The sequence below is a fragment of the Mauremys mutica genome, chromosome 19 (genome assembly GCF_020497125.1).
Source record: "Mauremys mutica isolate MM-2020 ecotype Southern chromosome 19, ASM2049712v1, whole genome shotgun sequence".
Lineage (NCBI taxonomy): Eukaryota > Metazoa > Chordata > Testudines > Geoemydidae > Mauremys > Mauremys mutica.
In genome coordinates, this window is record NC_059090.1 from 1,936,618 (window position 1) to 1,955,781 (window position 19,164).

The 19,164-nt window shown below is 46.2% G+C and overlaps 1 protein-coding gene across 2 annotated transcripts in view; it reads right to left on the bottom strand.

Annotated features, from left to right (window-relative positions):
- Positions 1-1,210: 1,210 nt before the first annotated feature.
- Positions 1,211-19,164, bottom strand: part of LOC123352867 (myeloperoxidase-like) — a 43,238-nt gene continuing 25,284 nt past the window's right edge. For both annotated transcript variants that reach the window (XM_044993343.1, XM_044993344.1), the window contains 5 exons: positions 16,594-16,840; positions 14,620-14,790; positions 11,291-11,528; positions 4,082-4,293; positions 1,211-1,916 (listed from right to left, as the gene is read on the bottom strand). In XM_044993343.1, coding sequence (XP_044849278.1) covers positions 1,894-1,916; positions 4,082-4,293; positions 11,291-11,528; positions 14,620-14,790; positions 16,594-16,840 — 891 coding nt within the window. In that variant the 3' untranslated portion in view covers positions 1,211-1,893. The remainder of the gene's footprint in view (positions 1,917-4,081; positions 4,294-11,290; positions 11,529-14,619; positions 14,791-16,593; positions 16,841-19,164) is intronic.

Sequence of the window (19,164 nt, forward strand, 5' to 3'; positions counted from 1 at the left end):
TAAGGCATCCCTGCACCCCATTGGTCATCATCTTCCAGCTGCTCTAATGAGCACCAGGGCTGGTCCCATCACCCAGGTTTAGGATGCAAAGACTCATGCCAAGTGCTTCTTCCCCAGCCCAGAGAACTGTGGCTGCTGTGCCAATTTCCTTTCACATATGGTGCTAACACTAGTGGCACGTCCTTCGTCTGTGACTACCACAGCTCTACAGTCTGTGAAAAGACAAGGAATTAAGGAGTTAATGTCTTATTCCTTCAATAGGGACAATCTGCTGACTCACCATTCCAGGAAAAACAGCAAGAGAAGCTTTTTCATTATAAAGAAACCAAAGAACAATAATTAAGTGGCATCCTATGGCTGACAAAACTAAGTGATTGGGCAACAAAATGGCAAATGAAATTTAATGTGGATAAATGTAAAGTAGTGCACACTGGAAAAAATAACCCCAACTATACATACAATATGATGGGGGCTAATTTAGCTACAATTACTCAGGACAAAGATCTTGGAGTCATCGTGGATAGCTCTCTGAAGATGTCCATGCAGTGTGCAGAGGCGGTCAAAAAAGCAAACAGGATGTTAGGAATCATTAAAAAGGGGATAGAGAACCAAATGGAGAATATAGTATTGCCCTTATATAAATCCATTGTACGCCCACATCTCGAATACTGTGTACAGATGTGGTCTCCTCACCTCAAAAAAGATATTCTAGCACTAGAAAAGGTTCAGAAAAGGGCAACTAAAATGATTAGGGGTTTGGAGAGGGTCCCATACGAGGAAAGATTAAAGAGGCTAGGACTCTTCAGCTTGGAAAAGAGGAGACTAAGGGGGGATATGATAGAGGTATATAAAATCATGAGTGATGTTGAGAAAGTGGATAAGGAGAAGTTATTTACTTATTCCCATAATACGAGAACTAGGGGTCACCAAATGAAATTAATAGGCAGCAGGTTTAAAACAAATAAAAGGAAGTTCTTCTTCACGCAGCGCACAGTCAACTTGTGGAACTCCTTACCTGAGGAGGTTGTGAAGGCTAGGACTATAACAATGTTTAAAAGGGAACTGGATAAATTCATGGTGGCTAAGTCCATAAATGGCTATTAGCCAGGATGGGTAAGAATGGTGTCCCTAGCCTCTGTTTGTCAGAGGATGGAGATGGATGGCAGGAGGAAGATCACTTGATCATTGCCTGTTAGGTTCACTCCCTCTGGGGCACCTGGCATTGGCCACTGTCGGTAGACAGATACTGGGCTAGATGGACCTTTGGTCTGACCCGGTACGGCCGTTCTTATGTTCTTATGACAATTGTTACTGTCTCATTCAAAGGCACTCCTGGGAACTCAGCAAACTATGTTTCTCTTAAAGGAAAAGTTCTAGTGATTAGTTATAGTAACTCAGAGAGCAAAACAGATTTGTAGTAAATAAGAGACATGTTAAAAGTTCATTTCAGTGAAATTCTAGTGCATCCGTTGGACTGCCTTTGTCGTACAACACCAGGTCCCAACAGAGACCCAGGTAGTTATGGAAAATCAGACAGAAAGAAATGGCTCTTCAGACAAAGCTGATTTAGGCCTAATTTCATAAGACGGCAGCTTCCTGGCTGATTGTGAATTATTCTGTTGTCATTTTGAAAACTCATTTTGGTGCCGTTCTCTGCTCTGTAATGTCATGTTTAGAACATTGCATATATTTGCACTGGAAAGTCTTTTAACACTGCTCACTTTAATTTGGTTGCATCTCACTGAAAAGGCCTCATGCAAAACAAAATCAAGCCAAACAATAGCACTTATGCCGGGTATTCCAGGCAGTAAAAGCATTGGACTGAATGTGGTAAAGAATCCTTGCAGGCAGCATCCTGAATCCAGCCCTCCAGGGGAACTTCAGCGTCCATCATTAGTAGTCACCGGATGCTTCTTCTGTGGGGTGAAACGGGCAAGGTGTTAATACAGCAGTGAAGGCCCCGGGAGGCTGGGATTGTGTTTTATCTCTATGAGCTAAGCAGGAACAGAAGGACAAGTGGAGATGTATCGGACAAAGAGGAGAGAGACAAGATATCCACCAATGGATGCCCTCAGGCGCTGGGGGAGGTGTTCACCTTGCCCAGCTGGAGTCCAGTACAGCAAAGCAGGATTCCCTTCTGAGTAGGCACAGGAGCCAACAGATGCCAAATAACCTTTTAGAAGCGCGACTTCTAAGTCGGAGACATCTACCAATGAGAACTCTTGACACTTTGTGTACAGTATTCCTCACGCCCCTGACATTTTAACCAATAGAACCAGAGCATGCAAATCTACTGGTCAGGAAGGGTGGCAATTGGTTGTATGTCACAATGGGTCCACCTGATTTAGTCTAGAATCGTAACAATTAGATAAACAGTTAATTTCTAAGTTTTTCCAATGTAGCTTGGGCATGAAATATCAGTGTTTTATCTGTTGCCTATTAGCTGGTTACTTAGCTGCTGAAGAAGGGAAGCGATGTAGCTCAGCTGAGAACCCGAAGGATCAGAAGGGGCAGAGGAGCCGCTGAGTTCTGCAGGAGGACAAGGCAGGGAAGCACCTACCAGCCCTGCTCTAGCCTGCTGGGGGAAGCCCTGGGCTGCAAGCCAGAGCTTGCATGGCAGTAGAGATCTCCTCGAGCCAGACCTCACCTCTCACGTTTCCTCAGATACCATCAGTCAACACTCCCAGGCTGCAGTCACCCAGTGTTCCCTGGTTACCAGGATGGCTGTTGTGTGAGAAGGGGATCCACTAGCCTCTGCAGCTCACCTCTTCCAGCTCCCTGCACCAGGACTCCCCTTGGCAAGCCATAGAGAAGCATCCTCCTTCTGCAGCACTGAACTGCTTCTCATGTCCATCCCACAGCCCCTGTGCTCTTTGCATTGCCCACTGGCAGAGCTGGTGCTGGCCCAAGGGGGGCCCTAAGCGGGAATATCCCCCCCACATACACACACACACAAACACACACGCACTACTAAACCGGGCAAATTCTTATAATAAAAACTTAGGGACCCCTTGAGCTGCTCAGGATCCTAAGCAATTGCTTAGTCTGCTCATGAAGCCCAGTAAGCCAGCTCTGCCCACTGGGCTCCCGCTCGGGCTCCTCACACACCTTCTTCAGTTGCCAGGAGCTCCAGGGCATAAACAGTTCTGAAGAATAATAGAAACAAGAAGCCAAATCCCATGCTGCAAAGGGACCTACGTTTGAGAGCTTAGAGACTTTTCTGGGCGGGCTCCAGACATTCTGTGAATTTTTAGCTCTGGGGACCCAGACAAACATTAGATTGAAAAGCTAAATTTGGGAAAGAGGCACTTTTAAACCTTTAGACGTTCAACATACTCCAGCCACTTAGTCCACGTCCAGGTCTGGGGGAAATATCAGAAACAATATCTGCATTCAGAATCTTTCTCCATAGGAAATAAATGAAATAAATTGTGGTGTAAAGTGGAAATCTCAACTCAGCCTTATCTATGGAGCCCACTCCTGATCCCTCAGCAATTATTTGCTGAGCACTGACAATGTGCTCAGCACAAGACATAGCAAGGACAGATGGCCAGGCTGGAGGGATTGCTGCTCTGACCCAGTATGGTCATTCTGACGTGACAGAAGAGGTAACAAGCCAAACATTTCTATAAAGTCATCCCTGGCAGCCCAATGCTGATGGGCTGCATGCCCATGAGCTTACTCATAACAGACCCAATTTTCAAGCCTGGGTGCCTAAATGGAGGCATCTATATACCAGTTTTTGGACCTAAGAGCCAGCTTTACAAAGCAATTTAGGCACCTAAATATGTAGATAAGCACTCAGCGGGATTTTCAAAAGCACTTCAGTGAATTACATGCCAGACTCGCATTGATTTTCAAGGGAGTTAAAGTATCTTAATCTGTTTAGGTGCTTTTGAAAATCCCACTGGGCCCCTATTTGCATCTTTAGGTAACTAAAAACCTTTGAAAATATGCCCTGTAAGTATTTATCTAGGCCCCTAAATGCAGATGCAAACATGCGCCTTTGAGTATCCTACTTTGAAAATTGAGTTTCCCATGTTACGTTGAGTGCAAGCCAGCCAATTTACTCTGTACCTACCTTCCCCATCACGTGTTGATCTCCAAGCCGAGAGGTCCAGCTTCTGTATCTGATTGCAGTTCACAAATTCTCTGGGATATCTATTGGCGTGGAAAATATCCCTAGGAACCTCCGTAATGTGGGTGTTATCACAGATTATGCGTGGCAAACTGATCCGTCTCAGGGCGCCTCGCTGCTGGGAAGTGAAAATCCCAGTGTTCTCCCACCAGAATCTGCCCAAAACAGGAAAACAGCAGCACCAGATTTTATCCTGTGGGATTCTATAGACTCGGAATCATTGGCGTGTCATTTCCAGTGAAACCTGAACACCAGCAACACCTTTCTCTTTGTGAGCTTTGCCATGAATGGGGCTTTGTAGTGCGGCTGAGTGTGAGGGACCACTATGCTCCCCTGGGTGGGCAGAGCCAAACCTGCCCCGCACCCCTCACTGGAAGTCCCAGGAGCTCAGCTGCTGCGGAGCCAGAGGAGAGACCAGACGTCCCTGCCAGAGCCTGGCCGAGCCCTGAGCGGACCGACACTTTGCCATCGGGGAGGCAGACGAGGACCCCGAGGAGCTGCCGGAGCTACCAGTGGCCAAGTACCCTGACAGAGGGGGATCTTAAGACCAGGACTCGGTATTGTCCCTATAGGGCAGTAATGGGAGGGCTGGACCTGCAGAGGCTGGTCCTTAGCCAGGTAGAAGTTAAGGATGCCATATCACCTGCTCCGTAATTCCTCTTTCCGTAAAACGTAAACATGAGCATGCCCCATGCTCATGACAGCTATTGCAAAGCGCTTGCCTACAAGCTATCTGGCCAGATTCTTGGCCCATCTTAACTCCCCTTTGGGTTGCTAGTGGCACAGAGGGGACTAAAAGCTAGCTTAAGGCAGAAATGGAGGAGACCTCCCAGAGTGTGGGTTTCACCCTGGGGGTCACAGCCCCCTCTTCCTTCCTATATTGCTAAACGGGTAAGGGGCCCCAGTAGAAAAACCCAAATGGTTGAGAATCACGATCCTAGTAAAAGGGAAACCACAGCTGTCATATTTCTTGCCCAGGCAGGGGGTATTTTGGGGAAGGAGGCAGCATGTTTAGGATGGGGCCAGAACACAATGTGTACTGCAGTGTTTCGAGCTGGCAGAGCAGCCCCTTGAGGTACATTATCCACTGGTGCAAGTTAGAGAGGCCCAGAGTCTGCTCTAACTTGGCCATGGTGCAGTTTGGCCCTCAGTAGCTGTGAGGATTGGAGTGGAGTGGAAAGTTGGTGAAAAGCCACCTATAACCCCCTCTTCAGGTTCTGCGAGTGCTGCTGTGTGTACGTGGGGGCCTGCCTGCTGTGCAGCCGTATCTAACGCAGTTCTGTGACACAAGCTGGACTTTTTGTAGCATGAATACGCTGGTTAGAACTCTGTGGTTTATCTGGCCCAACCAGTGCACAGATCCAGGAATCTGAAAATGAAGAGTTTCCGTGGCCCCAGATGGGGAAAGGCAGCTCCAAAAGTGCTCTTGTTAAAGGAACTTTGTTTTCACCTACAATCCATCGGTGATCTTCCAGAAAACACCATCCTGGCCACTATGGATGTAGAAGCCCTCTACACCGACATCCCACACAAAGATGGACTACAAGCCGTCAGGAACAGTATCCCCGATAATGTCACAGCTAACCTGGTGGCTGAACTTTGTGACTTTGTCCTCACCCACAACTATTTCACATTTGGGGACAATTGATACCTTCAAGTCAGCGGCACTGCTATGGGTACGCACATGGCCCCACAGTATGCCAACATCTTTATGGCTGACTTAGAACAACACTTCCTTAGCTCTCGTCCCCTAACGCCCCTACTCTACTTGCGCTACATTGATGACATCTTCATCATCTGGACCCATGGAAAAAAAGCCCTCGAGGAATTCCACCATGATTTCAACAATTTCCATCCCACCATCAACCTCAGCCTAGACCAATCCACACAAGCAGTCCATTTCTAGACACTACTGTGCTAATAAGCAATGGTCACATAAACACCACCCTATACCGGAAACCCACTGACCGCTATACCTACCTACATGCCTCCAGCTTCCATCCCGGACACACCACACGATCCATTGTCTACAGTCATATTTGCTCCAATCCCTCAGACAGAGACAAAAACCTACAAAATCTCTATCAAGCATTCCTAAAACTACAATACCCACCTGCTGAAGTGAAAAAACAGATTGACAGAGCCAGAAGAGTACCCAGAAGTCACCTACTACAGGACAGGCCCAACAAAGAAAATAAAAGAACACCACTAGCTGTCACCTTCAGCCCCCAACTAAAACCTCTCCAGCGCATCATCAAAGATCTACAACTTATCCTGAAAGATGACCCCTCACTCCCACAGATCTTGGGAGACAGGCCAGTCCTCGCTTACAGACAGCCTCCCAACTTGAAGCAAATACTCACCAGCAACCACACACCATACAACATAAACACTAACCCAGGAACCTAACTTTGCAACGAAGCCCGATACCAGCTCTGTCCACATATCCATTCAAGTGACACCATCATAGGACCTAACCACATCAGCCACACCATCAGGGGCTCATTCACCTGTACATCTACCAATGTGATATATGCCATCATGTGCCAGCAATGCCCCTCTGCCATGTACATTGGCCAAACCGGACAGTCTCTATGCAAAATAATAAATGGACACAAATCTGACATCAGGAATCATAACATTCAAAAACCAGTGGGAGAACACTTCAACCTCTCTAACCATTCAGTGACAGACTTGAAGGTGGCAATTTTGCAACAAAAAAAATTCAAAAACAGACTCCAAAGAGAGACTGCTGAACTTGAATTAATATGCAAATTAGATACAATTAACTTAGGTTTAAACAGAGACTGGGAATGGTTGGGTCATTACACTAATTGATTCTATTTCCCTATGTTAAGTTCTCCTCACACCTTAAGAACATAAGAACATAAGAACGGCCGTACCGGGTCAGACCAAAGGTCCATCTAGCCCAGTATCTGTCTACCGACAGTGGCCAATGCCAGGTGCACCAGAGGGAGTGAACCTAATAGGAAATGATCAAGTGATCTCTCTCCTGCCATCCATCTCCATCCTCTGACAAACAGAGGCTAGGGACACCATTCCTTACCCATCCTGGCTAATAGCCATTTATGGACTTAAACACCATGAATTTATCCAGTTCTCTTTTAAACACTGTTATAGTCCTAGCCTTCACAACCTCCTCAGGTAAGGAGTTCCACAAGTTGACTGTGCGCTGCGTGAAGAAGAACTTCCTTTTATTTATTTTAAACCTGCTGCCTATTAATTTCATTTGGTGACCCCTAGTTCTTGTATTATGGGAATAAGTAAATAACTTTTCCTTATCCACTTTCTCCACATCACTCTGAAACCTGTCATGATTTTATATATCTCTATCATATCCCTCCTTAGTCTCTTCTTTTCCAAGCTGAAAAGTCCTAGCCTCTTTAATCTTTCCTCATATGGGACCCTCTCCAAATCATTTTAGTTGCCCTTTTCTGAACCTTTTCTAGTGCTAGAATATCTTTTTTGAGGTGAGGAGACCACATCTGTACACAGTATTCGAGATGTGGGCGTACCATGGATTTATATAAGGGCAATAATATATTCTCAGTCTTATTTTCTATCCCCTTTTTAATGATTCCTAACATCCTGTTTGCTTTTTTGACCGCCTCTGCACACTGCATGGACATCTTCAGAGAACTATCCACGATGACTCCAAGATCTTTGTCCTGAGTAGTTGTAGCTAAATTAGCCCCCATCATATTGTATGTATAGTTGGGGTTATTTTTTCCAATGTGCATTACTTTACATTTATCCACATTAAATTTCATTTGCCATTTTGTTGCCCAATCACTTAGTTTTGTGAGATCTTTTTGAAGTTCTTCACGCTCTGCTTTGGTCTTAACTATCTTGAGCAGTTTAATATCATTTGCAAACTTTGCCACCTCACTGTTTACCCCTTTCTCCAGATCATTTATGAATAAATTGAATAGGATTGGTCCGAGGACTGACCCTTGGGGAACACCACTAGTTACCCCTCTCCATTCTGAAAATTTACCATTAATTCCTACCCTTTGTTCCCTGTCTTTTAACCAATTCTCAGTCCATAAAAGGACCTTCCCTTTTATCCCATGATAGCTTAATTTACGTAAGAGCCTTTGGTGAGGGACCTTGTCAAAGGCTTTCTGGAAATCTAAGTACACTATATCCACTGGATCCCACTTGTCCACATGTTTGTTGACCCCTTTGAAGAACTCTAATAGATTAGTAAGACACGATTTCCCTTTACAGAAACCATGTTGACTATTGCTCAACAGTTTATGTTTTTCTATAACTATTGTTTCGACTAATTTGCCCAGTATCAACGTTAGACTTACCGGTCTGTAATTGCTGGGATCACCTCTAGAGCCCTTTTTAAATATTGGCATTACATTAGCTAACTTTCAGTCGTTGGGTACTGAAGCCAATTTAAAGGACAGGTTACAAACCTTAGTTAATAGTTCCGCAACTTCACATTTGAGTTCTTTCAGAACTCTTGGGTGAATGCCATCTGGTCCCAGTGACTTGTTAATGTTGAGTTTATCAATTAATTCCAACACCTCCTCTAGTGACACTTCAATCTGTGATAGTTCCTCAGATTTGTCACCTACAAAAGCCAGCTCAGGTTTGGGAATCTCCCTAACATCCTCAGCCGTGAAGACTGAAGCAAAGAATCCATTTAGTTTCTCCGCGATGACTTTATCGTCTTTAAGCGCTCCTTTTGAATTTCGATCGTCAAGGGGCCCCACTGGTTGTTTAGCAGGCTTCCTGCTTCTGATGTACTTAAAAAACATTTTGTTATTAACTTTGGAGTTTTTGGCTAGCCGTTCTTCAAACTCCTCTTTGTCTTTTCTTATTACACTCTTGCACTTAAATTGGCAGTGTTTATGCTCCTTCCTATTTGCCTCACTTGGATTTGACTTCCACTTTTTAAAGGGAAGTCTTTTTATCGCTCACTGCTTCTTTTACATGGTTGTTAAGCCACGGTGGCTCTTTTTTAGTTCTTTTACTGTGTTTCTTAATTTGGGGTATACATTGAAGTTGGGCCTCTATTATGGTGTCTTTAAAAAGCGCCCATGCAGCTTGCAGGGATTTCACTTTAGTCACTGTACCTTTTAACTTTTGTTTAACTAACCCCCTCATTTTTGTATAGTTCCCCCTTTTGAAATTAAATGCCACAGTGTTGGGCAGTTGAGGTGTTCTTCCCACCACAGGAATGTTGAATGCTATTGTATTATGGTCACTATTTCCAAGCTGTCCTGCTATAGTTACCTCTTGGACCAGCTCCTGTGCTCCACTCAGGATTAAATCTAGAGTTGCCTCTCCCCTTGTGGGTTGTGGGTTCCCTTCTATGGGACATCTCAATTATCACTTCAAAGGTTTTTTTTCTCCTGCTGACTTTAGCTCATCTCAATTGATTGGACTTTTCCAGTTGGTATGGCTACTTCCACCTTTTCATGTTCTCTGGATGTATAAATATCTCCTGTCTGTGTGTTCCATTCTATGCATCTGAAGAAGTGGGCTGTAGCCCATGAAAGCTTATGCTGAAATAAATTTGTTAGTCTCTAAGGTGCCACAAGTACTCCTTTCTTTTTTGTTTTCACCTGTGAGTGCTGAGAGTTATCACTTTATCACGCCATCCTGTCCTCAGCCCATCAGTGGTGATATCTAATCATACACACCGGAGAGGCATATAAGATCCTGTATTGTATTCTCCTCCATTGCTAAGTTGCTTTCTTCTTTCCCTCCCCATCTTTCTTCCTATCCTCTCAGGAGCGGCGACAGGGTTTCTGGCGCCCTTGGCAGAATTCAGGCAGGGGGGGCGGCATTTTGCACGCTCCCCACGGGGCATGCATGAGCTTCCGGTTCTGCTCCTGTCGCACCACTGAAGAAGGACCCTCCGCCAAAATGCCGCAGGCGACAGCGGCAGTCATTGCCGAAATGTCGGCGGTAGCTCAATTGCCTGCCGCTGTTTTCCACAGCACGTGGGCGGAAGGTCCTTCTTCAGCAGCGCGACTGGAGCAGAACCCAAAGCTCCTGCACGCCCCATGGGGAGCTTGCAAAATGCCGCCCCCCAAATCCTGGTGCCCTAGGCGATCACCTAGGGTCGCCTAATGGAAACACTGGCCCTGTATTCTCTCATTCTCTTGGCTTTTCATTGAATCCTGAAATCAACTATACTGCATTCATCCAAGCCTGCCTTGTCTAAGGAGAAAAAATCCAACCAGGTGACACCCCTCATGAGAATGTGAACCAGGGTCCAAGAAGCAGGTGTCATGGTTGACTTGCCAGCCAAAGCATCCAATCGTAACTAAACAGCAGTCCACTGTTCCAAAAACATCAAGAAAAAACATATTTCACCCATCTTTTCTATCCTGTCCCTCATCCATCTTGTGTCTGTCTGTTTGATAGCAACAGGATAGGTGAATGTCCTTCACACATCAGGACTGACAGTAGAATTAATCCTTACCTTTTCAGCAAAGAAAGATTATTAATGAAAAAGGAAACTGATGTTTTGACGCTGAAAGGAGAGAGTCTTTGATAGGGTCAGACTAAGGTGGGTTTTTTTTTGCATAATCACTCAACCACAGTTTCAATATAAATGCTTGTTTTAATTCCTTGGTTTTTCTTGAGGATGCAGGGAGTGTGTGTGTGTGTGTGTGTGTGTGTGTGTGTGTGTGTGTGTGTGTGTGTGTGTGTGTGTGTGTGTGTGTGTGTGTGTGTGTGTGTGTGTGTGAGAGAGAGAGAGAGAGAGAGAGAGAGAGAGAGAGAGAGCAATCAATAAACTTTCAACTTGAATGAATACTTTTGGGTGTTTGCCAAGTAACCAAGTACAACCATACAACCAAGGCCGCTGTGAAAAGTAACCCCTGGCCTATCTATCACTGCTGAATGTGGGACAGTGAAAGAATTTATAAACACCTTTAACTCTTTAGGCCTTTAAGATCAAAATCCTTACAAAAGATCCCCAAAATGGAGGGACCCAGAATGCTTTTTTAAATGCTGGCCCAAGGGAATATCTACTTTACCAGGAAGGAAAGAAAAGTTTTGGAAGATGAACAAAATCATCTATGGAGCTCGCATTCAGCTCCCCAAAACAAACAGCCTCCTACCCTTAATCACTGGGACTCCTGTCTTTGTATGATCGCTTACCTGTCCCCATCTCGTAATCTTCTGAACTGAGTTCCAATGATACAAGCCATGGTGGGCCCAACTCTGCCATTGGGAACAAACGGCTCCGCGAGTGCCCCAATCCAGATGTCGATATTGTCTGGTGTCCCGTACAGGGTCATGAACTTCCTGGCCAGCTCACTATTTCTCAGCACCGCAGAGAGTTCAGCGAAGTTGCGAGGCTGTGAGAGCCCACAGAATTGCCTCCAGGCGTTATACCCTGCAGAACCAGAGCAGAGCAGTCAATGCCTCCATCTCCCTCCCCTTGGTGCCAGCAAACTGTTCCTCTTCCTTTGGGTGACCCAGTCACATATTTGTTTCTAGTGTATTTGAAGACTTTTCTAAAGCTCTCCCCTTATCGTCTCTGTTTTTCTGTTCTTTGTGTCAACTCTTTGCCACTTTAGTTCCAATTTGTACCTTACCTGGCCTGGCCTGTATGGTTCAGGCAGGATGTCTGTTCTTTAGATAATGCCGTTTTAGACGCAATCCTTTCTTGCCTGACAGCTTTTACTCTTTCTTTGTTTTGGTGTCAAAGGCACATGAATAATTGTGTCTCTCTATGGAGTCTTCAGTTACTTTCAGGCTCCATTTACAGTTTAAGATTCTAATATATTCTGCTACCTGCTCTTACTCAAGACGATCTTTGGCTGTCTAGATGGGAATGTTGAGTAGAACTAGTGAGGGGCTGTCATCTCAGAATACGTCACTCTTGGAACACTACATCCCATTCTGGTCTCCACACTTTAAAAAGACTATTGAAAACCTGGGCAGGGTTCAGAGAAGAGCTACAGGAATCATTTGAAATCTGGAAAGTACAACGTACACTAAAAGATTTAATGAGCTCAATGTATTTCACTTATCAAAGCAAAGATTAAGAGACTCGCTGATCCTGGTCTATAATTACCTGTCTAGAGAAGGCCCCAGGCATTAGGGAGCTCTTTGCTCTAGCAGATAAAGGCAGGATATGATTCAATGGCTGGAAGCTGAAGTTAGACAAATTCAAATGAGAAATAAGTTGCACCTTTTTAATAGTGAGTGTAATGAGCCATTGCAACAGATTAGCAAGGGAGGGAGTAAATTATCCTCATTTAGAGGGTTTTAATCAATTTGGGTTTCGTTCTAAATGTTCTGTTCTAGTTCAGACACATGGTACTAGACCCAATAGTGTTTCCTTACATAGCAGGGAAGAATTATTCCCTCCACTGCAGGAAGGACAGGCTGGTGTTATATGGTCTGTGTTATGCTGGTCAGATTAGATCCTAGAGGTTATTTCTGGCCTTGAAAACTGTGAATTTATCACCATTCCTCATAGTTTTGAAATCTGCCCTATTAAGTTTCCCACCACAATGCTATCGTAGTTACAATATCAGCCTAACTGGGCAGTGATCACCGCTAGCCCAGGCAGCTCCTATGCTCCATTTTAATGTTATTAACTCCTGTCTGTTACTCAAGACTAAGGGCTTGTCTACACTGAAAATGCTTCAGCTGCACCACTGCAGTGCTTCACGGGGTCTCCCGTCGGCATAGGTACTCCACCTCCCCGAGAGGCGGAACTAGGTCTACACCAGGGACTAAGTCGGTTTAACTGCATCACTTAGGGGGGTGGATTATTCATTCCCCTGAGCAATGTAGTGATACTGACCTAATTTCCCAGTGTAGACCACACCTGAATTGAGAATTGCTTCTTCTGTAGGCACCTAAACAGGCTGATGTAAAAAGGTATCATTTTGGTATCAAACTGCTTCTCCAAACCATTCCCAGATTCATAGAGTGTAAGGCCGGAAGGGACTATTAGATCATCTAGTCTGACCTCCTGTGTAACACAGGACAGAAATTTTAGTTTATCCTGTGTTGAGCCCAAGGCCTGGTCTACACTGGGGGTGGGGGAGGGAATCAATCTAAGATACACAACTTCAGCTACGAGAATAGAGTAGCTGAAGTCAACGTATCTTAGATCGATTTAGAATCACTTACTTCGCATCCTCGCAGCGTGGGATCGACGGCCACCGCTCCCCCATTGACTTTGCTTTCGCTTCTTGTCGAGCTGGAGTTCAGCAGTCGACGGGAGAGTGATTGGGGATCAATTTATCGCGTCTACATTACACGCGATAAATCAATCCCCGATAGATCGATCACTACCCGTCGATCCGGCGGGTAGTGTAGACGTACCCCAACAGTCTGTGTCTGAGGAAAACATCTCTTCCAGAAAGGCTCCAGTCTTGCTCTGAAGACTTCAGGAGGTGAGAATCGGCCACTTTCCTTGGCAGCTTGTTCCAATGGCTCTATTAAAAATGTTGCCTTATTTCCCATTTGAATTTGTCTGGTCTCAGCTTACAGCCATTGGCTCTTGTTCTGCCTTTCTCCACTACATTAAAGAGTCCTTTAGCACCCAGTATTTTCTCCCCATGAAGGTACTTATATAGTGTAATCAAGTCGCTTCTATATCATCTTTCTGATCAGCTAGATCAGCTGAGTTTTTTAAGTCTCTCACTATAAGGCATTTTCTCCAGCCCTCAAATCTTTTTGTGGCACTTCTCTGTATCATCTTCAATTTGTCATCATTTTTTTCTCATTGGAGACACCAGAACTGGACGCAACATTCCAATACTGGTCCCACCAATGCCGTACACAGAGGTAAAATCACTTCCTTATTCCTACTCACCGTAGTCTAGTGAAGGGGCACATCTGCCACACAATAAGGAGGCACACACAGGACATGTGAGAAGATGTGATTTGTTGAATCAAACAGGCAGCATGGTTCAGGAGCTGGGCACAGAGTTAGAATGCAGCAACTCCTGAATTTTAGTCCTGGCTAGGCAATGACTCTTGCAGACAAGTCATTAGTTTCTATGCCAGTTTTGCCATTTATCAATTGAAGATAATGTTTGTTGTGACACACAGAGAAGAGTTCATCAGTGACCATTTGCACCATTCTGTGCAATGTGATGTGAATGCAAAGGATTATGCTGCTGAGCACCTAACTCCAGTCAGCTCCTAGCTCCACCTCGGCTGCTAACTCAGTGGCTAACTTTTCTACCTACTGGTTTACTGTGGCATAGTAAAGCAGACCAGACCCAGAAGAGATCCCTGCAGGATCCCCAAAACACTGGGCTGTTAATATTTACTCTCCATGTCAGACTTTTTTTGTCCCAGGGTATGTGGATGGCTTAAGGCTGACTACATTTCTCCCTACATTTCTCCCCATCTAGAATATACTGCAATTTACATTTATTCCTGTGGGGTTTGGCATTTTGGTTTTCCCTTTTTTTCTAGAGTTTTGTTTCTGAGATGAAGCCAGCCGGGATCCTTACCTGGGAGACCTTTATCTCTGCCGCGCTGCATGTTAAGTGCTGCTAAATCCAGTCCAGTCCTCATGACCTGTTCAAACAGCCGATCCCGGAGTTCATCCACAACCATTTGCTGCTGTGTCATCAGTTTGGCCGGATTAGCCATCGAGCCACGGAGAACAGGGTCAATGCCACCTGCAGTAATTAAACAGCTACCAGTAAATGGCCTTCCACATCCAACTCCATCAGGGATGGACACTGCATTTGAAACAGAGGCCCCAGCTGGGCTTTTCTTCCTACATCTGCTGGTATAGCAGATGACTTGGGAACCTAAGCTTTGAATTTCCTGACATCGGGGCTCCTTCGGAAAAGGAGGGTGGTCCAGCAGTTAACATGAGACTTGGGTTGAATTCCCTGCACCATCACAGACTTCCTAGGAGGCCTTGGGCAAGTTGCTCAGGCCCCAATCCAAGAAAGGTGCGTGGCCATTGTAAAGATTTACTCCTCAGTGCCTGGAAAACCAGGGGACTCGCACAGCCTGAGGCAGGCGCCGGTGCATGGGGGCAGAGAGAGGCACCTGAGGAAAGGCTCCACAGAAGCTTGGTGGGGAGCCACCGGAGCTAGCCAATGGGGGAGGCGGATCAGAGGGGAGTGTTCTAAGCCCCACCCCCTCACAGAGTTCAGCCCCCAAGTCCAGGCGGCGGGACGGATCTCTGCTAGCAATCCACAGCCAGGAACCCCTCTGCTGGAGTCAGGAGGTTCAGGTGGCTGCCTAGCTTCCCGCAACACTGAGGAAGCTGCCTGCTGTATAACCTCAGTGCACTGGTTAGGGCACTCACCCGGGGTGTGGGAGACCGAGTTCAATTCCCCCCTCTGCCTGACGAGAAGAAGGGATTTGACCCTGCCCATATGAACACCCTAACGACAGGACTATGGGATATTCTGGTAGCCGGTGCTAGTCTCTCTTGTGGAAGCCGTTCTACTCTAACTAAATATTAATTGGGCCAGAGAAAGCATGAGACTCTCCCTATGGTCCAGTGGTTAGGGCACCCACCTGAGAGGTGGGAAAGCCCTCTTCAAACCCTGTCTCCTCATCGGGAAGAGGATGGAATTAAACTGGGGTCTCCCCCATCCTGGGTGAGTACCCCAGCCACTGGATTAAAGGCTATAAGGGAGGCCAGCTCTGCCTCCTCCTACCTCCTTGCCTGGCTGTTCTGGGTAGCTTGTTTTGAGCACACCCACTGGACTGGGCCCTGCAGGAAGATAGGTGGGGGAACATGGTCTGGGCAGAACCATAGACCCCAAGAAGCATTTAGGCACCTAAAGGGTTAAATGGCAGCTGAATGGGGGTTTTGTGACTTGCAGTGGTGCCTAAACAGGGATTTGGTCCCCTAAAGCTGGAGTTTGGCACGTACGCCCCTTTGTGGATCTCTCCCTCATTCTCCCTGGGCCTCAGTTCCCCATCTGCAACAGGGGACAGTAAGAACATCAGACTGGCCATCCCGGCTCAGAGCAATGGTCCATCTAGCCCAGTGTCCTGTCTCTGACAGTGGCCAATGCCAGATGTCTGCACAATCTCACAGGGGCATTGTGAGGATAAATATCTTAAAGATTGTGTCAGACCCAGACCCTACGGTGATGGGGACCATGTAAGTACCTCACATAGATTCAAACTTCCTGCATTCTGGTCTTTTTTTCCCCCTTTCAATTCTAGAAATATTTTTATCTTTGGTGATTTTATTAGCAACTATAACCATTTAACCAACCAGCCGTGAGCTTCCCCAAGAGGATGGTTTCTACTTTGACCACTCAGGGGAATTGTGCTGGGATGGCAAGATGCTTTGACCACCGGTGACTGGCAGGATTCACTGGCTGATTTTGAGACAATGACCCCTATTTTGATGTATCTTGTGAAGTCTGGCCATCGCGGCAGACGGGAAGGGTCTGACCAGAATGGGTGTGGGACAACGGAGCGCAGAACTGCAGGAAGGGTTTTACCTTGTGTCACAATTTTCCACATAGCAAAGAATTCTTTGCTGAGGAGGGTTGGGGGGCCTACAGGCTGGTAGCGATTATCCAAGCGGAACACAAAGGGCTGAATCGAAGCATGAGCAAAGCGGAAAGCGATGGTGAAGATGCTGGATATTCGGGGATCCACAGAGTCATTGTACTGCCGGTAGGAAGGAATCACTGTCCCAAAGGTATTTCCCAGCAGGCGGGGCAAGTAGTCTCTGAAGGTTATTATCTGGGGGAAAACAAGGAGAGGGTGATCCACTCATGGCACCAACCATCAGCTCCCTGGGAGTGCGGAGAGGGCTATGCTCTTCTCCCGAGAGTCATTCTATGTAACTGTTTCAAAACCACCTGTCTGGGAATACATGATAAAAGGGCAAGTGCTCGCACAAAGTGGGAGCAGAGAAAGTGCACAGGACAGGGGCTACCCAACCATCATCTCTCTGTTGACTTGGCCAGACACTCTTTTCACCCAAACACATGTTAGTCCCAGGTACTAGTTGTAACTTACTTCCTAACTTTGTGGCACGGACTCATGGTCCTTTCTACACCTGGCCATTTTATCCCATGGTCAGTGATGCATTCTTGGGCAGGCCAGATTTGGCTGTCAGCACAAAAGTCCTCTGCATATGGCTGCAGCTTCCCCAGCCAGGCAATGGGTTCAGAATCTCAGCTTTCATTACAAATAACAAAGCTTCTGTCCCTCATGTTTGCTCAGAAAATAATTAAAACACATCCCAGCAGGCTACTGTGAGCACGTCAGACCTGTCCTCTACTTCCTACACTGGCTTACCATAGAATTTCACATTAAGTTCAAGGTCTCAGTCCCAGGGTATCTAAAAGACTAGCTAAATCTCCCAGATGAAACCTGTGATCAAAACACCGCTCCCATGGCACAATGGAACTCTCAGCAATCAGAGTAAAGATCATCTGTGTAGGAGACAGGATTTTTTCCAGGGTTTAGTCCAAGACAGTGCAATGAAATCCCCCAAGAACCAAGGACCATCCCAAATCTCCTCAATTTCCACTTCAGGTGCAAGGCACATTTCTTTGACCTTGCCATTCAAAGGGGGCTGATGGTTCCTAAAAGATGTCATACTAGAGGCTCAATATCAAGCTATTCCAATGCTTGGAAAGAAAAGAAGAGCCACGGGAGGCCGATGTGGCTGCACGAGGAGCTTTGTAACTATCTAAAACCAAAAGGGATCCATACAGGAGTTGGAAGGAGGTGCACGGCTCCAAGGAAGGATACATGGGAATAGTGTGATTGCGTAGAGACAAAATCAGGAGAGACAAGGCAAAGAATGAGTTACAGCTGGGAAGGACTATGGGAGACAACAAGAAGGGGATCTACAAATATGTCAGAGAAAAAAAGGAAGATCAGGGATGCTGAGGAGCCGCTGCTCAATGGAGAAGGTGAGCTGGTAATGGAAGATGATAGGAAGGAAGAGCTGCTCAATGCCGACTTCGCTTCAGTCTTCACACCATAGCAACAGATACATTTATAAAAAAGAAAAATCCAACCTACAAACCAAGAAACTTCACTGTACCTGCTTCTCCCTCTCGGGAGAGGATGAGAGAACAACCAACACGCACCAGATGTGTGGTCCCATTGCTGTATGTACGACAGGAAGGGGTTCCGATGCTGTGGTGATGAGCAATTATAAAAACTATACAAACTTGAACAGACAGCGGGGGGAGAGTAGCCACAAGTGCCGGGGGGACGCTGCCTGGCCCCAGACCCACCACTGGAGTCGTTCTGTCCCCTGCTGCTCTGAGTGGGGGGACTGGCTGACTCGGGGCTCTGATGCCCTACTAGCCTCCCTCTTGGGGGGCTTGGATGCCCCTGAGCTCTGCTCCTTCCCTCTGGCCTTTGGGCTCCACAGGTCAGATGAGGGCAGAAAGTGCCAGTGTCTCCCAAACACCATCCGCTTGTGGCTCCAAAGGAGGATGCTATTCCCAGCAGCCTGTGCAGATCTGTGACATCCCTTCCCTCCTTTCTTACATACTACAGCCAATTTGCAGCTGAGTTAATAGTGCTGACATTTAAATTATCACCATTATTGAGCATCTGCACTTGCGACCCCAAAGCAATGAATGGGGCAGCCCACACATCTCAGAGCTATTGTTTCAAGCTCTCTGAAGACTCAGGCAGGCATCACACTCACTTCACATTTTCAAGGTTTTCTCTACCACTATAAAGGCTGGAGTTAGAGCTGAACAAAAGTCTTAGTAAACTCAAATGCTGAACCTGCAGTTTCCATCGGAAAATCATTCCAGCTGAAAACTCCAAACCCACTACCGTTGGAGACCCTTTTCTAATATTAAAGGGAGAATCTGAACAAGTGGAGCATAAGAAAAGTACTGGCTTCCCCAACAGGGTATTCCCTGGCCTAATACAGCCCTGCAGACAGTGTTGTTGGCTGGATGTGCTGTTGATGCAGAGTGAAGAGGATGTTGTGCACTGCTAAGGGCTGTAGGAGCTTTTCTTCCCCATCACAACAGGGGACCTCCAGAATAATTGTGATCTCTTGTGTGCATCCCGGGTGTGAACTA